Genomic DNA, 19,415 nt, shown 5'->3' with positions numbered 1-19,415 from the left:
GTCACACAAAACACACTGTCTCCTGGTGTAACGCAATGCAAGTCTTAGTCATCAGATCTAGGTCACTGAATATGTATTCTCTAGGTCAAAAGCAGCTGGATTTGTTTGGTTTTTAAAAAAGTTTAATCACTTATCCAAAGAGTTTAAACAAAGGAATCTCAATCTGATGATCCATTGATTTTTTTCCACAACTGCTCATCCGATCGACTCGAAACTTCGGAGGTTTACTGCTTAGGACCTACGGAAGTGCAGTGTTGACTGCGAAGGTTTTTGGTTGAGGGGTTCTCAAGAAAGCAACATTGCTTTTCTACATGATGATTGACATGAAGAAAAAGGAAGAACTAGGCTTCGAGGACAGTGCATCCAGACAATTAGCAGCGAGCACATACCAGGGTTTTAAGGAAGATGGAACTAAATTGCTACAGCACTTTAAATGGCATCACCTAGACGTTATTCACAGTAGAGCAGAGCAGCCAACTCCAGCAATAACAAGCTTCAAACTGGAACAACTCAGGCCAAGAAATCAGCCCTTACAGACTGGAAAATTTTAACTGGGCACTTCACTAGAAATGGTGAAATCCAGAGCAATCCATTTCAAGCCCAATGACAGCCATGTGACAGCTCAAAGAGTTCTGCGTCACAATCGACTACCATCTCCCGAAAATGACACTGCAACAAGCCATGATGTTACAGTCAGCTAAACTGAACTTTGACCTAAAGTATCAAGACCTCCAACGGGATTCTGGCTTTAAAATCACGAGAGCAACATTTCAACTGCACAGAAGAGCGATAGAAAAGTTGCTGTTTATGTAACTTGGAGCTTGATGTTTGAATGTTTAGATTTGAGAATTGGACTGTGTAATATCATGCGCTGCTCATTATTTTATGCACTAACTCGTGCCAATGCCTCTCTCACGTGAGTAAGGTACTTTTTAGCTTTAGAGTTTCTGAAGCTCTGATATGTCCAACCTGGCACTTGGCATTACACAGAAATGTTTGAAAAATTAAACAAATGGATGGCTCCTGTCAGCCAAAGTCTGCCAAGGCCTGTTCAAGGTGATTAAACACAAATTTAATGGATATACATACTGCTGTATAAATACTGAACAGTATTTAACCCTCAGTCGTCCAACTCAATCATGTCATGGTCTTGAAGTGTACAAAAACATGGAGGTCTTTCTCATCTAGTACCATCCATTAAAGATTAGTCTCGATTGTCTTAGTCTATTTCCATCAAATTTGGGTTTAACTGCCTTGAACGACACATTTTGGTGGACATGAAGCAACTATATTTTCACTTTAGTATTATGAAGGGCCAAGTTGGAGTATCCTTGATGCAATTGCAACTTGGATGTTGTATTAAGTGTGTAGAGGTTGCATAATGGTTATTACAGGAACTAAAATATGACATGAATCTGGCACAAATCTTGGCACTAGTCATTAGGATTCATCCTCTGCAGAACATAAATATTTATGCAAAAATCTCCTTGTGTATTTGAGATATTTCAGGATTAAATCTTCTTGGATTGTTTCTAAAACAAAGGTGATATAGACTGTTTCTTGTCGCTTGTCTCTCAGTCAGGGCAGGTGAGTCAGCGGAGAAGGATAAACTGTGTTATCCTGTGGGTCTTTTGACACCATTATCCAAGCAGGGGTGCAGGGTGGAGGGACGGTAAGTCAGCATGCTCCTAAACAGAGCCACATGTCTTTAGGTTGAGGCCAACCAATCAGACTCTGCGGGCTGGATCTGAGCCCCCAGGAGCCCACTGGATCATTTTCAACATGAGGAGGAAAAGCGCCAGTGTGGAGCTGGACTCTACCAGGGAGTGTGCATTAAGGATTTTACAAGAGTGCATAGCCAACAGAAAAACCTCCAGTACTGCAGCACAGTATCCTATAAACATGAAATCTGGCTCAGATGGTTCTTATAATGCAATAAATATGTTTTTATATTTGCCAGTAGGAGCCACCATAAATTCCAGACACGTTTTTTGGCTGCCTGAGCCCATTTCAGGCCAAGTGTAAGTAGATATATAATGGTTATACATGGCCAGAAATGGCTCATAACACTCATAAACCCTGATGTATGTTTTAAAAATCTCAATATGTTATAGTTCAAGAGTTGTGCAGTACTGTAAGTGGACAAAACATCTGCAAAGACAGATAATGTCACTTTAGACATTATATACATTAAATGTGGTATATGCAAGTTTTTGCCATCACTACATAGCTAACATTAGCATTAACAGCTGTTTACTTTCCTGTCTAGAAGGAACGCTGCAAGTTCAGTATCAGCCTTCATTCCTTTACTCATCAAGAGCTGTTTCCAGAGGTGGATGGAAACGCCAATGTTTAGGCTTCTTATGCTTCTGTTTCCTTTTCTGCTACTGAAGTTTGCATGCTAATCAGCTAGTCCTGTCCTGTCCTGTCTTGTATTACCTCTCCAGTCTGACCTCAGTCCAACAAAAGAGGATGAAGCACTGCCCAGAGGACGTATTCTAACCTCTTGTCCTGTTAGCACAACAATGGCAGAAGCGCTTGGTAAGTAAACAGCTGTTGATGCTAAATGTTGGCTATGTAGTGATAGCAAAAACTTACATACAACACACACCTTAAGTGTGTTCACACCACAAAATTTTGAGGGAACCTATTTCTAAAGGGGCCCTTTCAAACCACACCAAGCTTGTCCGGTTAAGTCGTTCCATTCTTTTTTCCCCGAATGAATGTCTTGTACCAAATTTGAAGAAATTCCCTTGAAGCATTACGGAGATATTGGACAATCAAAAACAACGCCCAAAGGCATAATAAAACCATGTAAACCATGTTCTACTCATCCGATTTATTGTGCAGATTAAATGATTTCTCTAAACTAGTCATCTAGTTTGAAAAGGTATAAAAGAAATGCATAGTTTAAACACACTATGCATACTTCGTGAAATCCTCACAGCAACTTTTTGAACTCCAGAATATATCTTACAAAAAAAGGTACATTGCTTAATTCATTGTTTCTTTCTTTTTTTTTTTACATTACACTTACAATGAGCAGTAACACATATGTTGGACTCCATCCTTCCTCCAGGACTCGTTTGTGGTTCTGCTTTATGTTCCACGCAGTGATTCAATCTGCTCCAGCTTTGTTCTCTCCTCTGAAAACTTAAATCCCATAAGCACTGGGAGGTTTTAATGTTACAAAGTCGGTCAAAAGCAAAACATCACGTCATCAAAAGAAGAAGTCCATAAGCAACAGGAGAGTCACTTTATACAAAAATCTGTGTGATTGAAGTTACTGGTATTTGAAACACTCTGGTCAACCTTCGACATAAATGCAGGCCTGTAAAAACAGAGTGTGTGTTTTTAAAATGAAGTACAGTGGCACAAGGCACAGTACCAAAAAAATCCAAATAATCTGTTTCATAAATGTGTAAATGTCTTGCAAAGTCCTGCAAGTAAACACACTGGAACAATTCAGTATGTTTTGAGAGGCTGCTGTCCAACTGTCTGGGACTAGACTAAAACTAATCCTTTCACCTCACTCCCACATTTCACATCCAGCTCTGCTCGCTGGCAATAAAAACCACATGTGCCATTAGTTGTGGAGAGGAAAAAAAAAAACACTAGGTTTATTATGAACAAACTAATATTTTACACAACTGAAAACATTCTTGCTCTTGCACTTAAAAAAAAAAAAAAAACAACCAGTAGGGTCTTTGTCTGCTGGGTCCGAGGTCTTAAACAAATCATTATGTCTGCTCTGCTCCCGTCAGTGTCTCTACGGCTGATCGGGGGGGCTGGCTGCTGTAGCCTCGTCGTTGCTGCTGTCCACCTCCTGCTCCATGGGGCTGTCCTCCTCCAGCTGCTGGCTGGTGTAGTTGGTGATCTCCAGGAAGCCGCTGGGCTCCACCACCACGTTGGACTGGCTGGAGTCTGGTAAGATGGAGTACTGAGGAATCACCTGCATGTGTTAGTCACATCAGGTTTTTGGTCAGTTCTTTATTCAGGGTTAGACACCTATCAGCCTCCTGAAATACTGATGAACCTGGCTCTTAGTCTGTACCCTGAGTTCTGTGATTTATCACCTTGATTTATTTATGGTAAACATCTTACCTCAATAACCTCCAGGTCTTCTTTGCTCCTCTGTGCAGTGAGGCCCGGCATGCAGCTGAACTGCTGGGGCTTAGTGTGGGAATGATGCATGGTGGCCCCGGAGCTGCTGATGAACTGGCCAGAGTCCAGCGTCCCCGACACGGCCTGGACCTCCAGGGCTTTCCCCAGAGGGCCACAGTCCTGGAGGAATCCACCACCATGGGCTCTGTGCTCGGATCGATCTCCGCCTCCATCATGGAGATCTTCAGGATGTCCGACACAGAGGGCTTGTCCCCCGAGGCCCCGGAGCTGGACTCGGGGATCAGCTTGGCGGTGGCCTCGCCGCTGCTGAAGACTGGCGACGAATGGTGGGAGCTGCCGAAGGTGATCTTGGTGACGGTAGCACTCTGTGTGATGATTGGCTGCTGTGGTGAAGATATTTTAATGAGGAAAAATGCAAATATAGGGAATTAAAATGCAGAAAAATCCACACCAGACTCTAAACTAGACGTGTTTTATGTTTCTAAGTTCGATAAGAATCAGACTTTTATCACAGTAGAACACAGGACGCAGATACTGTATGTTCGCTGTAGCTGTCTGGCTTTAAGTTTTGAGTTGTGAAGTGAGTTGAGTTGTGTGTTCTTGTATTGTCTTTTTTAAATTAACAGTTAAACAATGACAAATGTCCTTCACATTTTCTTGATTGTTTTCATAATTTTAGATGCTGAAAATGATGTATTCGACTTATTATCTATCAGTTTACAGAGAGAGAAAACAGAGAAGAGCAGCAGCTGTAGCCAGTGTGAATACCGCCATAAATCACCTCCCTGCTTGTCATCAGTCTGCGGTCTGTTCCAGGTAAACATGACAAACGTTTTATAGTATTTGCGTGCGGCTTAAAATGCTTTCCAGGAAACACACGCCCCAGGTTGTTTATTTCTTACTCCAGCCTGTGACGTGTTTGGTGTGAAACCACTCACCTGACTGGATGCAGTCTTTTCAGTGCTCACAGGGTGGTGCGCCTGCAGTGGAGGAGGGTGGGACATGGATGTGTGCAGCGGCCTGTGGTGGGACGTGGGTGCTTGCTGGAGCTTCGGGAGCTGCGGCGTCACCAGGTGTTTGGTTGGTGTGCCCGGGGTTGTGACCTTTGCCCCGGCCTGAGCTTGGGTAGTCAGGGGTCTGTCTTTGGGGCTCTGGGTTAAGGTCTGGGGCTTGGGCTGACTCTGCTCTCGTAGCTTAGGGAGTTTCTTAGTTAGAGGAGGGGTGGAAGGGAAGGTGGTGGAGGAAGAGGAAGGCTGGTTGATCTGAGGTTTGCTCTGCAGTTGTGGGGGTGGCGGCGGCGGCGGCGTTGCCTGGCTGGAGGTGGAGGTGGAGCTGGAGCTGTGCCGGCTCTGCTCGGCCTCCGCCTGGCTCAAAGGTGGCGGCTGAGCTCCTGCAGAGTGGGTGGTTTGCTTCACGGGATCTGTAGCTGCTTGGGTGGAGCGGTAGAACAAGCCTGTCTGAGGGTCCAAGGTGTCGCCCTCCAGCTCACCCACCTCCAACACAGTCTCAGTTTTACTGTGGCTGTCAGAGGGCTGAAACAGTCACAGAGAAGAATAATGAGGGACTTTACCAAGAGGAGGATGACAGCTGACTCATCCACACTGAACTAAACAGAGACAGACGCAGGAATACAACAATACAACTTCAAAGTAATCAAATATTCAAGGCTCCAGAATAAAATTCGTCCTTTGGGCCGGGTTATGTTAGGAAATGACTTGATTCTGACGACAAGTCATATGAGCTGAAGTGTTTATAGTCGTTCTAAATAACCACTCAAAGGCATGATGAATAGCAGAGAGGATAAAGAAGCAATTTTGTTTAAACATGGAGATGACTCCCCTGGAAGACATTCATAGTGTAACACTCGGTGGGTCACATGAAAAATGGCAGAAATAGTCGTATCAATAATCATAAAAAGAGAGCTTTATGGAGAGAAGTTCAAACTCCTCACTGCTTTATCACCCCCGCACAGCTCCCTAATCAGATTACCAGTTTCTGAAAGGCCTGTCTGAAACTGTCTGAGCATCTGAACAGCAGCTCTGACTGAGCTCCTCAGCTTTAAAACACTGGGGGCCATCTCCAGTCCAAGGGCCAGAGCGACTGGATTTATTTTTAGTTTTTTTTTTTTTTTTCCGATGAGCTAATTCATTTGTCTCAAACCAGAATGTTAAAAAAACATTTTCTTCCATGTAACTACACAGTAATGGAAGAAACTCTCAGCTCTAAGCCATTGCTCATTCAATGAATCACTAACATTTGAATTAAACTTGACAATGCAGATGCTGTCAAATTATTTATTTAAATGTTCATATTTTTCTATCACCTCACATGCTTTGGCAGCGTACTGAAGGTTTCTGTCTGGTCATGCCAACGAAGAACGTTAAGAGAAATTAAAAGTAAATGTTTTTCGACAGAAACTACTGTATGAAAAAACAACCCTGTGTTCTGCTAGTAAATTATGTTGAAGGTCATGTCTTGCAATTTCTGTTTTAAAAGGTCATTTTAACTAAATTCCCAACAAACAAGCTCTCACCCTGCCCCAGAGGTGATGCACAGATCTTTCTGTGAACAGTTTTCACTGAAACTAAACTACTTTCAACTGAAGGAATAGTCCCTATGAGTGTGTGAATTACCTAGAGTGGCTTGTGGTGCTTGTTTTTTTGGGTGAACTGGCCCTTTAAGCTTGAATTTTAAGCTAACAAGAGCCAAACATTTAGGCTGTCAGACTACAAACAAAACTGACATAATGAGATGAGGCTAATATCTCTGCATTATAGCCCATGTATGCTCTATTTGGATTGTGCACAGCTATCTCCTGTATTTGTTTACTTATTGGTGAATGTCTCTGTCCTAATTATTAGACTGAAGTCCTGCTCTGAAGTGTCCTCACCACGTGGCTGACGTGTGAAGCTGCAGAGGAGACAGCAGCCGGTTTGTAGGGCTTTCCCAGCTGCTGACTGGAGGACATGACCACCTCATCATCCTCCGAGGACACTCCCACTCTGCTGACTTTACCTGGCAGGGGAACCACAGTCGTGCCGTCAGGTGATTATAATAAATATAGAGCAGGTTGAACACACACACACACACACACACACACACACGCCCTCATTCACACACCTCTTCTTCCGCCAGAGAACCAAAAAGAGAACTGTGAGTGCCACCATCAAATTTGAGGTTTTAGTGTGAATTTTAGTCGCTTCCATCGAAATCGTGAGCTGCCAACCAAAAGAGGAAGTGCTCGGCATTACATATTTCATACGTGAGGTAGTTGGTCTGGAGAGGTGGTGTACCTGCTGCCATGTAATCAGTGCTGGGTTCAGCCTCTGAGGTGGAAGGCCTGGGGGACTCCGGGCTGGGTTTCTTCTCCTGGGCCAGCTGGATCGGCACGGCCATCTGGCTGAGGTCAATAGTGTGCTGCCTCGGTTTGGACTCCCCCTTCTCCTTAACTGTGGGGAGGAACGACATATTCAGCAAAATGTAGCTAATATTCACAAATGAATTCCAGCAGTTTCTAATTTGCTGATCTTTGTATTATAACGATGGGAAATGCATTCAAGGATACACAGTATGTTTTTTAAGAGAAATGTTGAATTTAAAACCTCACCTCACCAGTGCCCCTTCACATTTTTTTGGAAGACATTTCACATTAAAAGTCAATCAGAAAATGAGGAGATAAAGCCCTGACAGTCTTTTAATTTGAAAAATATGCGCAAGAAATGTGAAATTTATGTAATGAAAACGCAAGTAGAACTATAAATTGAGTAAATTAGTGCCAGAGAACAATATTGTGCTCGTTGAATTGGTGCTGTGAGGATAAACATTACCCTGAATTTATGAAGACAATAGGTGAACATGGAGGAAGTTTCCACAACAGCAAATTAAAACAGGAGCAGATCAGATAACAGGGAAGATTCTTACCAAGACACTTGATATATGAGATGATAAAATTAGGAACAAACGTCTGACACTAATATCAGCCCGTCTGCAGTTGTGGTGAATAAAATTCACACTTCAGAATTCACAGTATTTTACACGTTAACACCTCGAAATCACAAGGTGTTTTTAAGACAATAGACGATAACAATGGCTCCACTGAACCACTCAGGTTTCATGCACTAAATCCCAATCATCTCTTGAGGGAATTTCAGAGGTTATGTATTGTAGTTCCTATATTTGATGAGTCTAAACCACCTTCAGATATTCTGTGGAACTCTCTGTCTGTCTACTTATCAACCCAGTTCCACAGGTTTACTTACTTTAGCCTCAGGTGAATAACATTATCACTGTGGGCTGGTTGAGCTTCAGTAGTTCCTCAAAGGCCATTAATATTTGATGGTGAGGAGTTCAGTGTGTTTCAGTGTTTCAGTGTTTCAGTGTGCAGGGCTTTGGTACTTCTGATAGATGTGGAGCCTGGTGAACTGGTTTACAGCAGAAATATTTTGCTTGACCTTGCAGCGCTGCTGATGTCAGCGTGTTTACAGGTGATAATTCCCCATCGTCGATTTACATCTTTCCACCCGCCCCTCCCTCTCCGGTCTACGTCAGCAGCCTTTCCGTGACATAAAGGCTCACCAGTTGTCTGTTGCAACTCCAGCAGGGCTTTGATGGTGGAAGTCGCTGACTGGGATTCCCCGCCCGACACCTCCTGGTAGATAATGGTGGGGCTGGACTCCACGGCCACTTCCTGCTCAGTCCAATCCTGCTCTCTGGAGGACACCACGTGCACTACAGGCTGCGGCTCTGAGGAATGGTGAAGACAGTGTGGGACAAATTTCAATTTTTATGGAACCTCACTGGCTTATTTTCACGTTAAACCAAAACCAGTTTCAAATCAAACTGGCATTAATGTTCTCATGAAGACAAAATCACACCCATGAGAGTTAAAACGGCGAGAAGTACTTCCTCTGACCGACTCTAAGAGGATAAGAGCAGCGTACCTTGAGTGCTGCCATGAGAGGCCTCACCAGCCAAGCTGCTCGTCTCCGTGAAGCTGGCCACCTCGTCCTTTGCGGACCCGTCCGAGCCTGAGGCCTGACCCTGCCCGATGTCTGCAGAGCGGGTCACCTGCTGCAGCGTCTCCGTGACCAGCTGCCTGGTCTGTTCGCTCACCACCGCCGTCTGGAAAACTGGCTTAGGCTTGATGAGAACCTGGAGGGAAAGCAAAGAAACGTACAGCGCTCTGTAAAGCAGAGGCTCCCAGATCGACAGATCACAACTTTTCTCAAAGGCTGGATGTGACATTACAAACGACGCAGCTTGGTGGAAGGTGGATCTCGTGCAGTCGGCTTGTCGTAGCTGATTATTACTGATTACTGTGACAATAAGTAGAATAAAGAGCAGCTTCACACCACCTTGTTATTCTACTTGTGTGTTTATTTAACTACTAACATAAGTTTCTGAGTCTATTATATGTCAAGGCAGATGGTTGCCACCCTGAGCCCAGTTCTGCCTCTTTAACAGGAAGTTTTGTCGTATTCAGAGCTGTGTAAATAAAATTAACTTTGAGCTGAACATGTATTTTTAAATCAAATCATTCTGTTATTCCAGACTTACCCTGAGGTACAAATACACTGCTGTGAAGCAGGCAGGAGTCTGCATGATGATATGAGCTGAGATGTTATCTTCAGGAGTTTCTTATTCCTGAATACGAATCGATAATGACTCATATTTCGTCTGCTACGTTGCATCACCAATGTCTCTTTACTTATTTGCATGTTCAGTAAGTAGGTCATGAATGTAAAGAAGTCAGAGAACATATTTTGAAGCAACAATCTGCATGAAAAATGGTTTTAACATTACAGGGACTGGAAAAAGGTTTTGTAAACATGTGCCATTTTCGTCACTGGAAAGTGTTTTATAACACTGGTACCTAAAATTGATTGTGTTGTTTTAGTGTTGGCATGTCTGCTTTGTGGTTTCACTGAAACTGCACAGCAGAACATCACTGTGGGTGTTAAAATATAGTATGCACTGTACATGTATACTATGAAGAGCTAGCTGAGTCACTGACCTCAATATACCCTTGATGACTAAAAACAAAAACTGAATTCAGACTAGATTTAAGGTGAAGTTTAACATTGTTTGTGAATGGAGTGATAAAATATTCTTTTCTTATGAGAAGACGCTCAGTCTGACCTTCATATGGGGAACAGATGCTGTTTGACAGCTTTTACCTTTGAGCAAAAAACATCTGGAAACTACCATGATGGAATTCACCCTCTGAGAATATATTCTGACACCTTTTGTTTTAAATTATAATTCCCCGAAAGATTAAGAATGAAATAATGCTGTGTATTAACTTGATCGTCACTTTTCAGTGGGTTTTTCTTTTTAAGTCTCTAGATATACTTTCAAATCCCACATGAGGTGTGTGTGCGTGCGTGTGTGTGTGTGGGGTATATGTCAGAAATATAAGAATTTCTACAGAACCAATCCCTCCTCGTTTAATCTTCAAAAATAGAAGGTAAAAAATCCCCAGGAACCAAAAGACGCCTACAGCCGTGTCTAGTTTCATTGTAAAGGGCGGACAACACTGGACACTGGTTAGAGATCACAGAGCACAAAAACATCCTCGTTCCAGTAATCACTCCCTTCACACTTTGTATGTTGAAGTATGAAAAGCTACAACTAGATACACTGAGAGATTAGTGATGACAGATTATCACGTCAGCTCTGCAGAGCTTTCTCAGCCTCTTGCAGCTCATTGTTTTCATTTTACAGCTTGAAACTTCAACTACAATGAGAATGCATATTGAAATTATGCAGTAATGTGGACAAGTCTGGATATTTCCAGACTTGTTTCTGCCCCAAGTGAAGTTGAGTTTAAGTATCTCTGGGTCTTGTTCATGAGTGATGGTAGGACAGAGCAGGAGAGTGACAGGTGGACTGGTGCAGCATCAGCAGTAAAGCAGGAGTTGTATCGCACTGTTGTGGGTGAGGAGGAAAAGCTTTTAGTTTACCAGCTGATCTACGTTCCAACCTCCACCTGTCTTTGGGTAGTGACCAAAAGAATGAGCTCTCATAGAGAAGTGGCTGAAAGATGCCAGGAACAACCTACCTATCATGTACCTTGAAAAACTGCGTTCAGGTGTGCTGAGAAGAACTGAGAAGACCTTTTTAAAATAAGTGAAGAATAAAATGTTGCTCTGTGTCTGCTAGATGTGTAAACAGGAAACTGTTTGCTTAGCTTTATCGCTGGATCAACTTTAGAGGTCGTTGATGCATCAGTGTTGTGGCTACAGCTTGTTGCTCTGCTCCGTAACTTGCCAAAATAATCAATTAATGCAGGTTTAATATGTCAGAAACAGGATCGTGTTGCAGTCCACAGCTGTTTGAGCTGAAAGAGCAGCAGACTAGATTGTTGTCAGTCTGTCTGGCTCACAGGCTCCATTTCCCTCCCTGAATGAGGGAAGTAAAGGGAGGAAGAGGAAAGGTCAACATATACATTCTTCAGCCTATAGAACAGGGGATTTTTCTCTTTTGTTTAAACTGATGCTTTTAATTACAAACTCTCACTTCTCTGGAAAATATCCCGCATCAGCAGATTAATGACTGCACAGCTCAGAAGACAGTACAAGCCTTCTTCTCTGGAAGAAATGAGCAGTTTGTTCTCATTTTCAGAGAAAGGAACCGTTGCCTCTTTCCTACAATGATCACTGCTCCTCTGTGCTGACTTTACAGCAGAAATTCACAGTAAAGTATTTTACCTTAGGTTACTTGATGTTCGTGAACAGTCATATGATGACACTCGTTGGCCTGTGGTTAACCAGGAGCTTTTAAAACATTTGATTCGTTGGTGGAGAGCATGTCTTTACCTGTGTCTTTCCCTGCTGGCCGTAGACGATCTTGGTTGGGATGATCTTGGTGGCGGTGGACTGGGATCCAGAGCTCATGCCTTTGGGCTGGGTGACAATCATCTTGGTGATGGGTCTGGAGGCGGTGATGATCGCTGGTTTGGTCCCCTGAACAGCCTGTAAGCTCTTCTCACCCTGAGGCAGAGCGACACACAGTTAAAGAACAGTTTGACACAGCAAATCAGACTCAGGAGAAAAGCCTGGTGATCATGTGCAGAGTGACTGCAGGTGTCTGCAAGCAGAATTTAAATCTTTGCAATGAAGGCAGTTTATCTTTATATGATATTCTGCTCTCAAATATCTATATAATTTTAATACATAATAATCTTTATTTAAAGCAACAGCTTCTCCCCCAGTCTTTGTGCTAAGCTAATCAGATGCTGACTGTAACTTAATATTCTATATATAAAAGTGGTGTCAGTCTTCTTGTCCAACTCACCGCCTCAAAGGTCCGAGGATGCTGAACTTATCTTTTAAAAAACAAATATTACTGCATTTAACACATTTTAAGACACCTAATTCCAGGAAATCACTGTTAGAAAATGTTTAAAGTACCCAGTGTGTAAGATTTAAAAGTTTATAACTTTGGCGGCACCAAGTGGTCAAATCAAAAAAGACACTGTCCAACAAACATCATCGGATTCCTCTACAAACAAATACTTCTGGCATCAGAATAATTTGAGAGATTATTTAATTCATTTAGAATTATTTTCACTATTGATTAATCTGCTAATTAATTAGTGATAGTTTGGGCTGTAAAAGTGGTGTTTTCCAGTGACTTGTTCTGTGTGAATAACTCTGAAGAGTACGAGAACCAGACATGCTTAAAATAATAATGGTACAGAAAACAGTGGAATAATAATACAACTAATCTCTTGTCTTTTAATCCAAGGGGCGTTCAATGACCTCTGTGACGCTAGATATAAAAACATAATAAGACAAAGCAGTTTCTTACAGAGTGAAAACCTCTAGTCTGATGTTTCTGGAGAGATTACTGATGATCACTGAATCATCTCAACCACAGTGTTTAAATATTATGTTGTGGTGTTTGACTGACCCCGGCGTTTAAAAGTGTGGTGACCACGTTCTTGCCCGGCAGTCCTTGGATGGTCGCTCCTTTTCCTGTTGTTTTCTGAACCACAATGACATTTGGCTTGGAGGTCATGGGGATGGTTGTGATCTTTGTCGTCGTGCCTGAGGCAGAAGGGAAACCATAACTGATCTGATACCAAAAACGACACAGACTCCGTCTGATCTAAGCAGGGTGTGAACGTAGTTAAACGTAGTTGTCTCACCAGACACGATGTTGCTGCTGATGATTTTCCCGCCCAGAGTGGCCAGTGACTTGGGCACGACAGTGATGATGCTGCCGCTGGTGGTCTTAACGTAGGTGGTCCCGCCGCTGGAGGCAGATATTCTGGCGCCGATGCTGGGGCTGACAGTGGGCCTCGTGTAGGTGGCCTGAGTAGCTGCGTACAGAGATGTAGCGTTACTATTTCATAGCTAAGCCAGGGTATTGTACACCTGTAGCTCATGCTTTGTTGTTGCTGTAACTGCTCGAGGTGACCCTTGTTTTAATTTCATATGCGTTAAGTGGTTTTTATTCCAGTTGTTCTTAACTTAGCGGTCGTCCAGGGTTTGGGACTTTTCTCTATAGGTTTGCTTTGTTGTTAAATTGGCAAGAGACGCAGTGAAAACGGCTGGAAGCCACCGGTTTAATCTTTAACTATGTATTGTACAGGTTTTATATGTTCATCTTATGTTTGTATATTAGATCTTGAACTAGTAGTTATAGCTGTAGCTTTCCACCACTGCTGACTAAACTGTGTCCATGGCAACAATAAAAAATTGGCATTGAATCTTTATTCTCTGATCAGATACAAGAGGTTGAATCAAGAACAGTGTTATGTAAGATGCTAAAGTTTCACTCACTGGGTTAATTTAAGATTTTACAGGTGTCAGATCACCTACCTGTGGGCTGAGTGACCAGTTTGGTGGTCATGATGGCGCCGTTGCTACTGACGACCATGATGGGGGAGGAGCTGCTGCTGGACAAAGCCACTGACGAGGGCTTGGGCAGGATTTTGCTGGGCTGAACCTGCTGGGTGATGATCTTCACTCCTACACACACAAACCATATGTTTAGTCAGAGTTTTATTTTTCCTGCAGGAGCTTCAGTTGGAGAGAAAACTGATCATGTTCCATACGAACAGGAAAAAGAAAGAGAGGCATCCTCACCAGACTCTTGTTTGATCTGAATGGTGGGCTTTGTTCCCGGAGAGGTGGTGGTGGTCTGGGTCTGACCCACGCTGGAGGCTCCCAAAGGTGAGCTCTGCTGCATCTGTTTAGGTGACTGCTGTTTGGGGAACTGGGCCAGGATCTGAGCGGGCGACCCCACCAGAGTCTTGGGTGAAGGAAGTCTGGCTGAGGCGACCTTCACCCCAGCTGAGGCAGAGCCTACGACAGTGAACACAGACGGTGAGTTTAAAGCCCTGGCTCTATGCTCCAAATCTGTATTAAAAGGAACCTGATGCACACTACATGTTTTGACCTACATGGTGCGACAGTTGACATGACCACTGACGGAGTAGAGGAGACCACTGTGGTCACAGCGATGGTGTTGGGGTTGGTGGAGGGGCTGGAGCTGGCAGGGAACACCACTGTCTGTTTCTGGGTGGGCGTGGTCAGCATGGAGGTGGAGCCCAGCTTGGACATGGCGGCATTGTTGTGGGCGTGCGACTTGGACAGGATGTTGGGCACAAAGTTGGAACTCGGAGAAGTTGTCACGATGATCACCTGATTGAATTCAAGACATTTATCAGCTCTCACAGTCGTTTGTAGATGTGAGATGCGTTCAAGGAGCATAAGAGCTTTTGAGGGAGTGTCTTACCTTCTGTGTGGTGGTGCTGGTGGTCTGGATGGTGGGTTTAGTGAAGGTGATCTTGACGGGGGACAGGTGGGGCGGCAGGGAGTTGGCGATGCTTTGCATTATGTTGCTCATCTTGGGGCTGCCGCTCACTGGCACCGTGATGTTCTTGGATACCGGCGGGGAAACCTTGGAGACCTCCTTCAGCATCACCGGCGACGAGCTGGACGAGTTGGTCCGCCTTCGCTTGCGAGGCTTCTCGTCCTCATCAGAACAACTCACACCTACGGAGGGAAATGAAGGGTAGAAACTCAGGACGTCGCTGGGATGACAGTGGCTCTTGTCTAAGGCTGCAGCTAACGATGATTGATTACAATCTTTTTGATTAATCGAGTAATCATTTGGTCTATCAGATGGGAAAATAGTGAAAAATGTTTATTACAGTTTCCAACCAACAGTCCAAAACCTAAATATATTCAAATTGTATATTATATGTATATATAATATATTCAAAGAATGGTTGCTGATGGAATTTTCTGGTGATCAACTAATCAATCAATTTGCTATTACATGTGAGCTACAAAAGGTTTAATCACATGTCCACTTTAAAAACCCATTTGTCAGTTCCACCTCAGTTCTATAAATCCACAAATCCAACAACTTTCATGCCAGAATAGTCTCATTAGTTAATAATGTGCAGACACACTCCATCGTTTCGAGTCTCATTCCCGTCCTAAATTAGCCTGTCACATAATTGCTCATTCCGGCTCTTTAATATGCATGAACGAACTGGCAGCAGACGCTCGTGGAATTGTCAAATCTAATCCAACAGATCCTCTGAGTTTGCTGTGTTTAGGAAATTTAAAACCCAGCCAGTGTAACGTCTGCACCGTGTGGAGAACTTCTGAATCATCTGTCCTGTGGAAAACCTGAGCTGTCATACGCTGTAAAAAGATGAGTTTCCACTGAGGCATTCGATAAGTTTTGAGTGATGTTTAAACCTAGCACTAATGAGTAAACAAGCCTTGATAGCGCCCCCCTTTGGCTGATCGGTAGATTTTTTTAATGCAATGATTGTTCCCAGAGATCTGAACAAAATCCAGTCAGTGTTTCCAAAGTCACTAAAACTAAAGAATCAGAATCTACCATCCCTCCTGAATGTGAATAGTTCAATATGATCCTAAACACTGGGAAAGATTACTTTCCAGTTTCAGCAAAATTATGTTTAATTAAATGCAAGTTAGTAAGAAAATAACATCAATGGATATTACTGTGTATTTCAAGGGAATTCTTCAAAGAGGGAAAGAAACTCTGGTCAAAATAATTCATTCAAATCCAGAGCACAGCCCCACTCTGCTCTCAAGGTTACATCACAACCACTTAAACTTTCTCGTATATTAGAGTGGTATCGATCTTACTGGCAAAAGAGAAAATCAGCTTACTGTTCTGATGGTGCATTTCTCTACAGTGAAGAACTCCTTTAGCTAAACGCTCTGTTTTATTTTCCTTCCTTTACAGTAAGTCTGGATGACCTTAGTTTTTCCAGAGACCTTTTTATTGTTTTAATCTGAAGTAATAAAAGAGGAGATGTTTTTATATGTTTGATGTTGACACTCACTCTTCACGTAGACAGTGCTCCCGCTGGGCAGCACCACCACGTTGGATGAGGGGCTGGGTGGTCGTGGGGATTTTACTGTTGCTCCTATGGTTCCACTGGTCGCTGTAGCGCTGGTGGAGGTGCAGGTGGTGCTTGTGTAGGAGTAACATACAACCACTGCAGGAGAGGAAACGAAACATGTTGTTTAATGTCTTATCTGTTTCAAAACACCCTCGGTCCAATATAAAACTGTTTCTGGCCTCACCTTCTTTGTTTCCTGTTTCAGCTGGCAGCAGAAGGTTGGCGTTCTGATTGGCTGTGGCACTGGCCACGGCATTAGCAGTGACGGTGAAAGCCGTCTGAGGGACCAGCCTCGGCATCAAGGGAACGAGCCGGCGTCCTTCGATGGACCATTCAGACGAACTGTTAGGACCGGACATGCTGAAAAAAGATGTGATGCACTGTTTAGTTCTTCAGTCGTTCCTGTTTGGTGGAGCAGACCTGGACTACTAAGCGAACAAACAGATAAATCTTTTAAAGTTCTTCACCAGTGTTTTATCATGTTTTACCCCGTTTACTATTAATCGCAAATATAGTACATATGTTGGTAGACACTCAAACATCAGTTGGGTACTCACTGATATGCAATAGTGGTGAGGCGTTCATCATTGACAGCCCTGCGGACTTCTGCGCGATGGCGCTCAGTTGAAATACTGTGTGGACAAAGTAAAATTAGAGTGTAAATCCTGAAGAGATTGTTCGTCCAAAACATCAAGTTTTAGGATACTTGGGAAACAATTACCCAAGGATTTTAGTGAGTTCTCCCAGGAGATCCTTCTTGTCCTTTGTCAGGTCTCCTTGGGCTCGCAGGGCGCTTATAACCCCAGCGTAAGCCTCCAGCTCTGGCGAACACATAACCACGCATCATACACATGAAAAGCTGTGCATCCAGTGTGATTGTGTCCAACTTTTTCTGACCATTTTGACACAAGAAGAATCGTCTTACCCAGTTTGCGGAGAATTCTTTTGCACTCATCCCTGCCCAGGTCAAGGATGGTGGGCCATACCACCGGCATGGTACCAGTCAGCACCGGTTTCTCCAGCTGAATCATGGGCTGAGTGAAGAGACGACTATAATGAATTTATGAGCACATTTCCCATAAACCATACTGCTGCTTGCTGCTGCCCCTCCTAGGCACTGCACTGTGGGTTTAATCTAAAGAGCCTCAACAAGGATGAGAACCAGTGAAAGCTCTTGACAGCAGCAAGTCAAACTGAGTGGTATGAGACTCTAAAAGTGGACTTTTCCTTAAATCAAGTTGATTTGTGCAAGGATAAAAAATCCTCTTGACACTCAGGAATCACTTTTGAGCTATAAACTGTACTAAAACAGACTGACTGACAAGATAATTATCAATCATATACAACTACTGTATGCTGAGTGGAATAAAATCAATGTGTTTTCTAAAGTTGAAACTCGTATTTTATTTTGAAAGGATCATGCCAAACTCCATTTACAAATCTAGCTATTTAATTTTAGATTTTTAATGGCACAGGCGATTTAAGGAGCAAGAATGGGATCGTGTTAGCTACACGTCTGCTCGGCATACATTATATACTTCATCAGGCCTTCATTTAGTACAATAAAGCCTTAACTTTTTCACAGTTTGCACTGACAGTACCGCCCACCACTGGGCATCTCAGTAACTACAAAACACAGGGAGCAGAAGGCCAACCACACACAAAAAGGCAGATTTTGTTTAGGTCAAATGCTGCTTACAGAGCAATCTGTGTGCCGAACATAAGAGAAGGTCCTAACAACTACACACCGGCATGCGTTTGTAATTTGATTCCGATATTTGATGGCAAACAAAGAAACATTTGTGTTTTATATTTTCTGGGTCAAATTCTGTTGGTACGTGAAACGGAACGTCCTAGTGGGTGTACGCTTTCATCAAATGATTCCATCATCTGTTACACTGCAAAACCACGCACTGACATTAAAATACATCAATAAAATATTCAACACGAGAACAAGGATCTTGGCAGGGTGAACCTCAACCAGAATAACATCAAATTTTAGTTTAATTCGGATGGAAAACCTCTGCGATTGATGATGTTAGCTTAGCTGGTTAGCTAGCTGTCCCTGCAGTCCAAATGAATGTCTTACCATCCGTTAGCAGGGCAACTTCAAGGCCTTGGTAAATCCGAGATCCAAACAAACATGGCTGAGCATAACACATTTAGCTGAGCTACCGCATCTTGTAGTTATTATCCAATAAAGTGAGGCGAAGAAAACAAATGCTAAACCGTTGAAACAGCCAGATCTCTCCAAAGATGAAGCAGTGTTTATGTTGTCCGCTAACTAGCTGCGGCTCTGTGGATGTATTGGTTTCTTCTTCTTCGTGGCAAATATGCGGGTGATAGATGCAGCGCTGGTGCAGTGCTGCCACCCACAGGCGATTTAGCTAAGTACAGCTGCAAGCCAGTTTACAACCATTTAAGTGTATGAGCAAAACCGTAATAAATGCAAAATAAATAAATTAATAACAATCCAATAATAATAAGTATTATTATGATAAAAATAAAGTAGTAGTGAGTAATTGGTAGTTAGAAATTAATAGCTGCAAGTTTGTCTTTCATGGTATTAAATATGTATGTGCATATAATGTGTTCAATATGTGCTTAAATCAGTTTAAAATCCAGCGTTGGAAAGTAATCAAGTATATTTACTCAATTACTGTGCTTGCATTTTACTTCAGTGTTTCCATTTTCTGCTACTTTATACTTCTAGTTCACCACAATTTATAAGCAAACACTGTAGTTTTTACTCCACTATATTTATTTAACACCCTTAGTTACAAGTTACATTGGTAAAACAAAATATAATCAACAAAAAATGATTTGTGATGATAAGTTAACATAAGATTTTATTAAGACTTACATATATTTATAATATACATTATTCTTA

General features: G+C 42.8%; 1 protein-coding gene across 1 annotated transcript; it reads right to left on the bottom strand.

Moving 5' to 3' along the window:
* Positions 1 to 3,601: 3,601 nt before the first annotated feature.
* Positions 3,602 to 18,845, bottom strand: emsy (EMSY transcriptional repressor, BRCA2 interacting). Its single transcript, XM_018692178.2, is given in 21 exon segments — positions 3,602 to 3,952; positions 4,105 to 4,286; positions 4,289 to 4,508; positions 5,064 to 5,657; positions 7,016 to 7,140; positions 7,419 to 7,574; positions 8,701 to 8,868; positions 9,066 to 9,276; positions 11,943 to 12,116; positions 13,039 to 13,175; positions 13,277 to 13,450; positions 13,953 to 14,102; positions 14,220 to 14,438; positions 14,537 to 14,777; positions 14,872 to 15,131; positions 16,466 to 16,621; positions 16,710 to 16,885; positions 17,083 to 17,157; positions 17,247 to 17,346; positions 17,451 to 17,559; positions 18,615 to 18,845. Coding segments are annotated over 21 exon segments (3,813 nt in total). The 5' UTR covers positions 18,618 to 18,845; the 3' UTR covers positions 3,602 to 3,769.
* Positions 18,846 to 19,415: the final 570 nt, after the last annotated feature.

Source organism: Lates calcarifer, linkage group LG20, assembly GCF_001640805.2.
Source record: "Lates calcarifer isolate ASB-BC8 linkage group LG20, TLL_Latcal_v3, whole genome shotgun sequence".
In the NCBI taxonomy this organism is placed as follows: Eukaryota; Metazoa; Chordata; class Actinopteri; family Centropomidae; genus Lates; species Lates calcarifer.
This window is presented reverse-complemented; position numbering and strand designations above follow the sequence as displayed.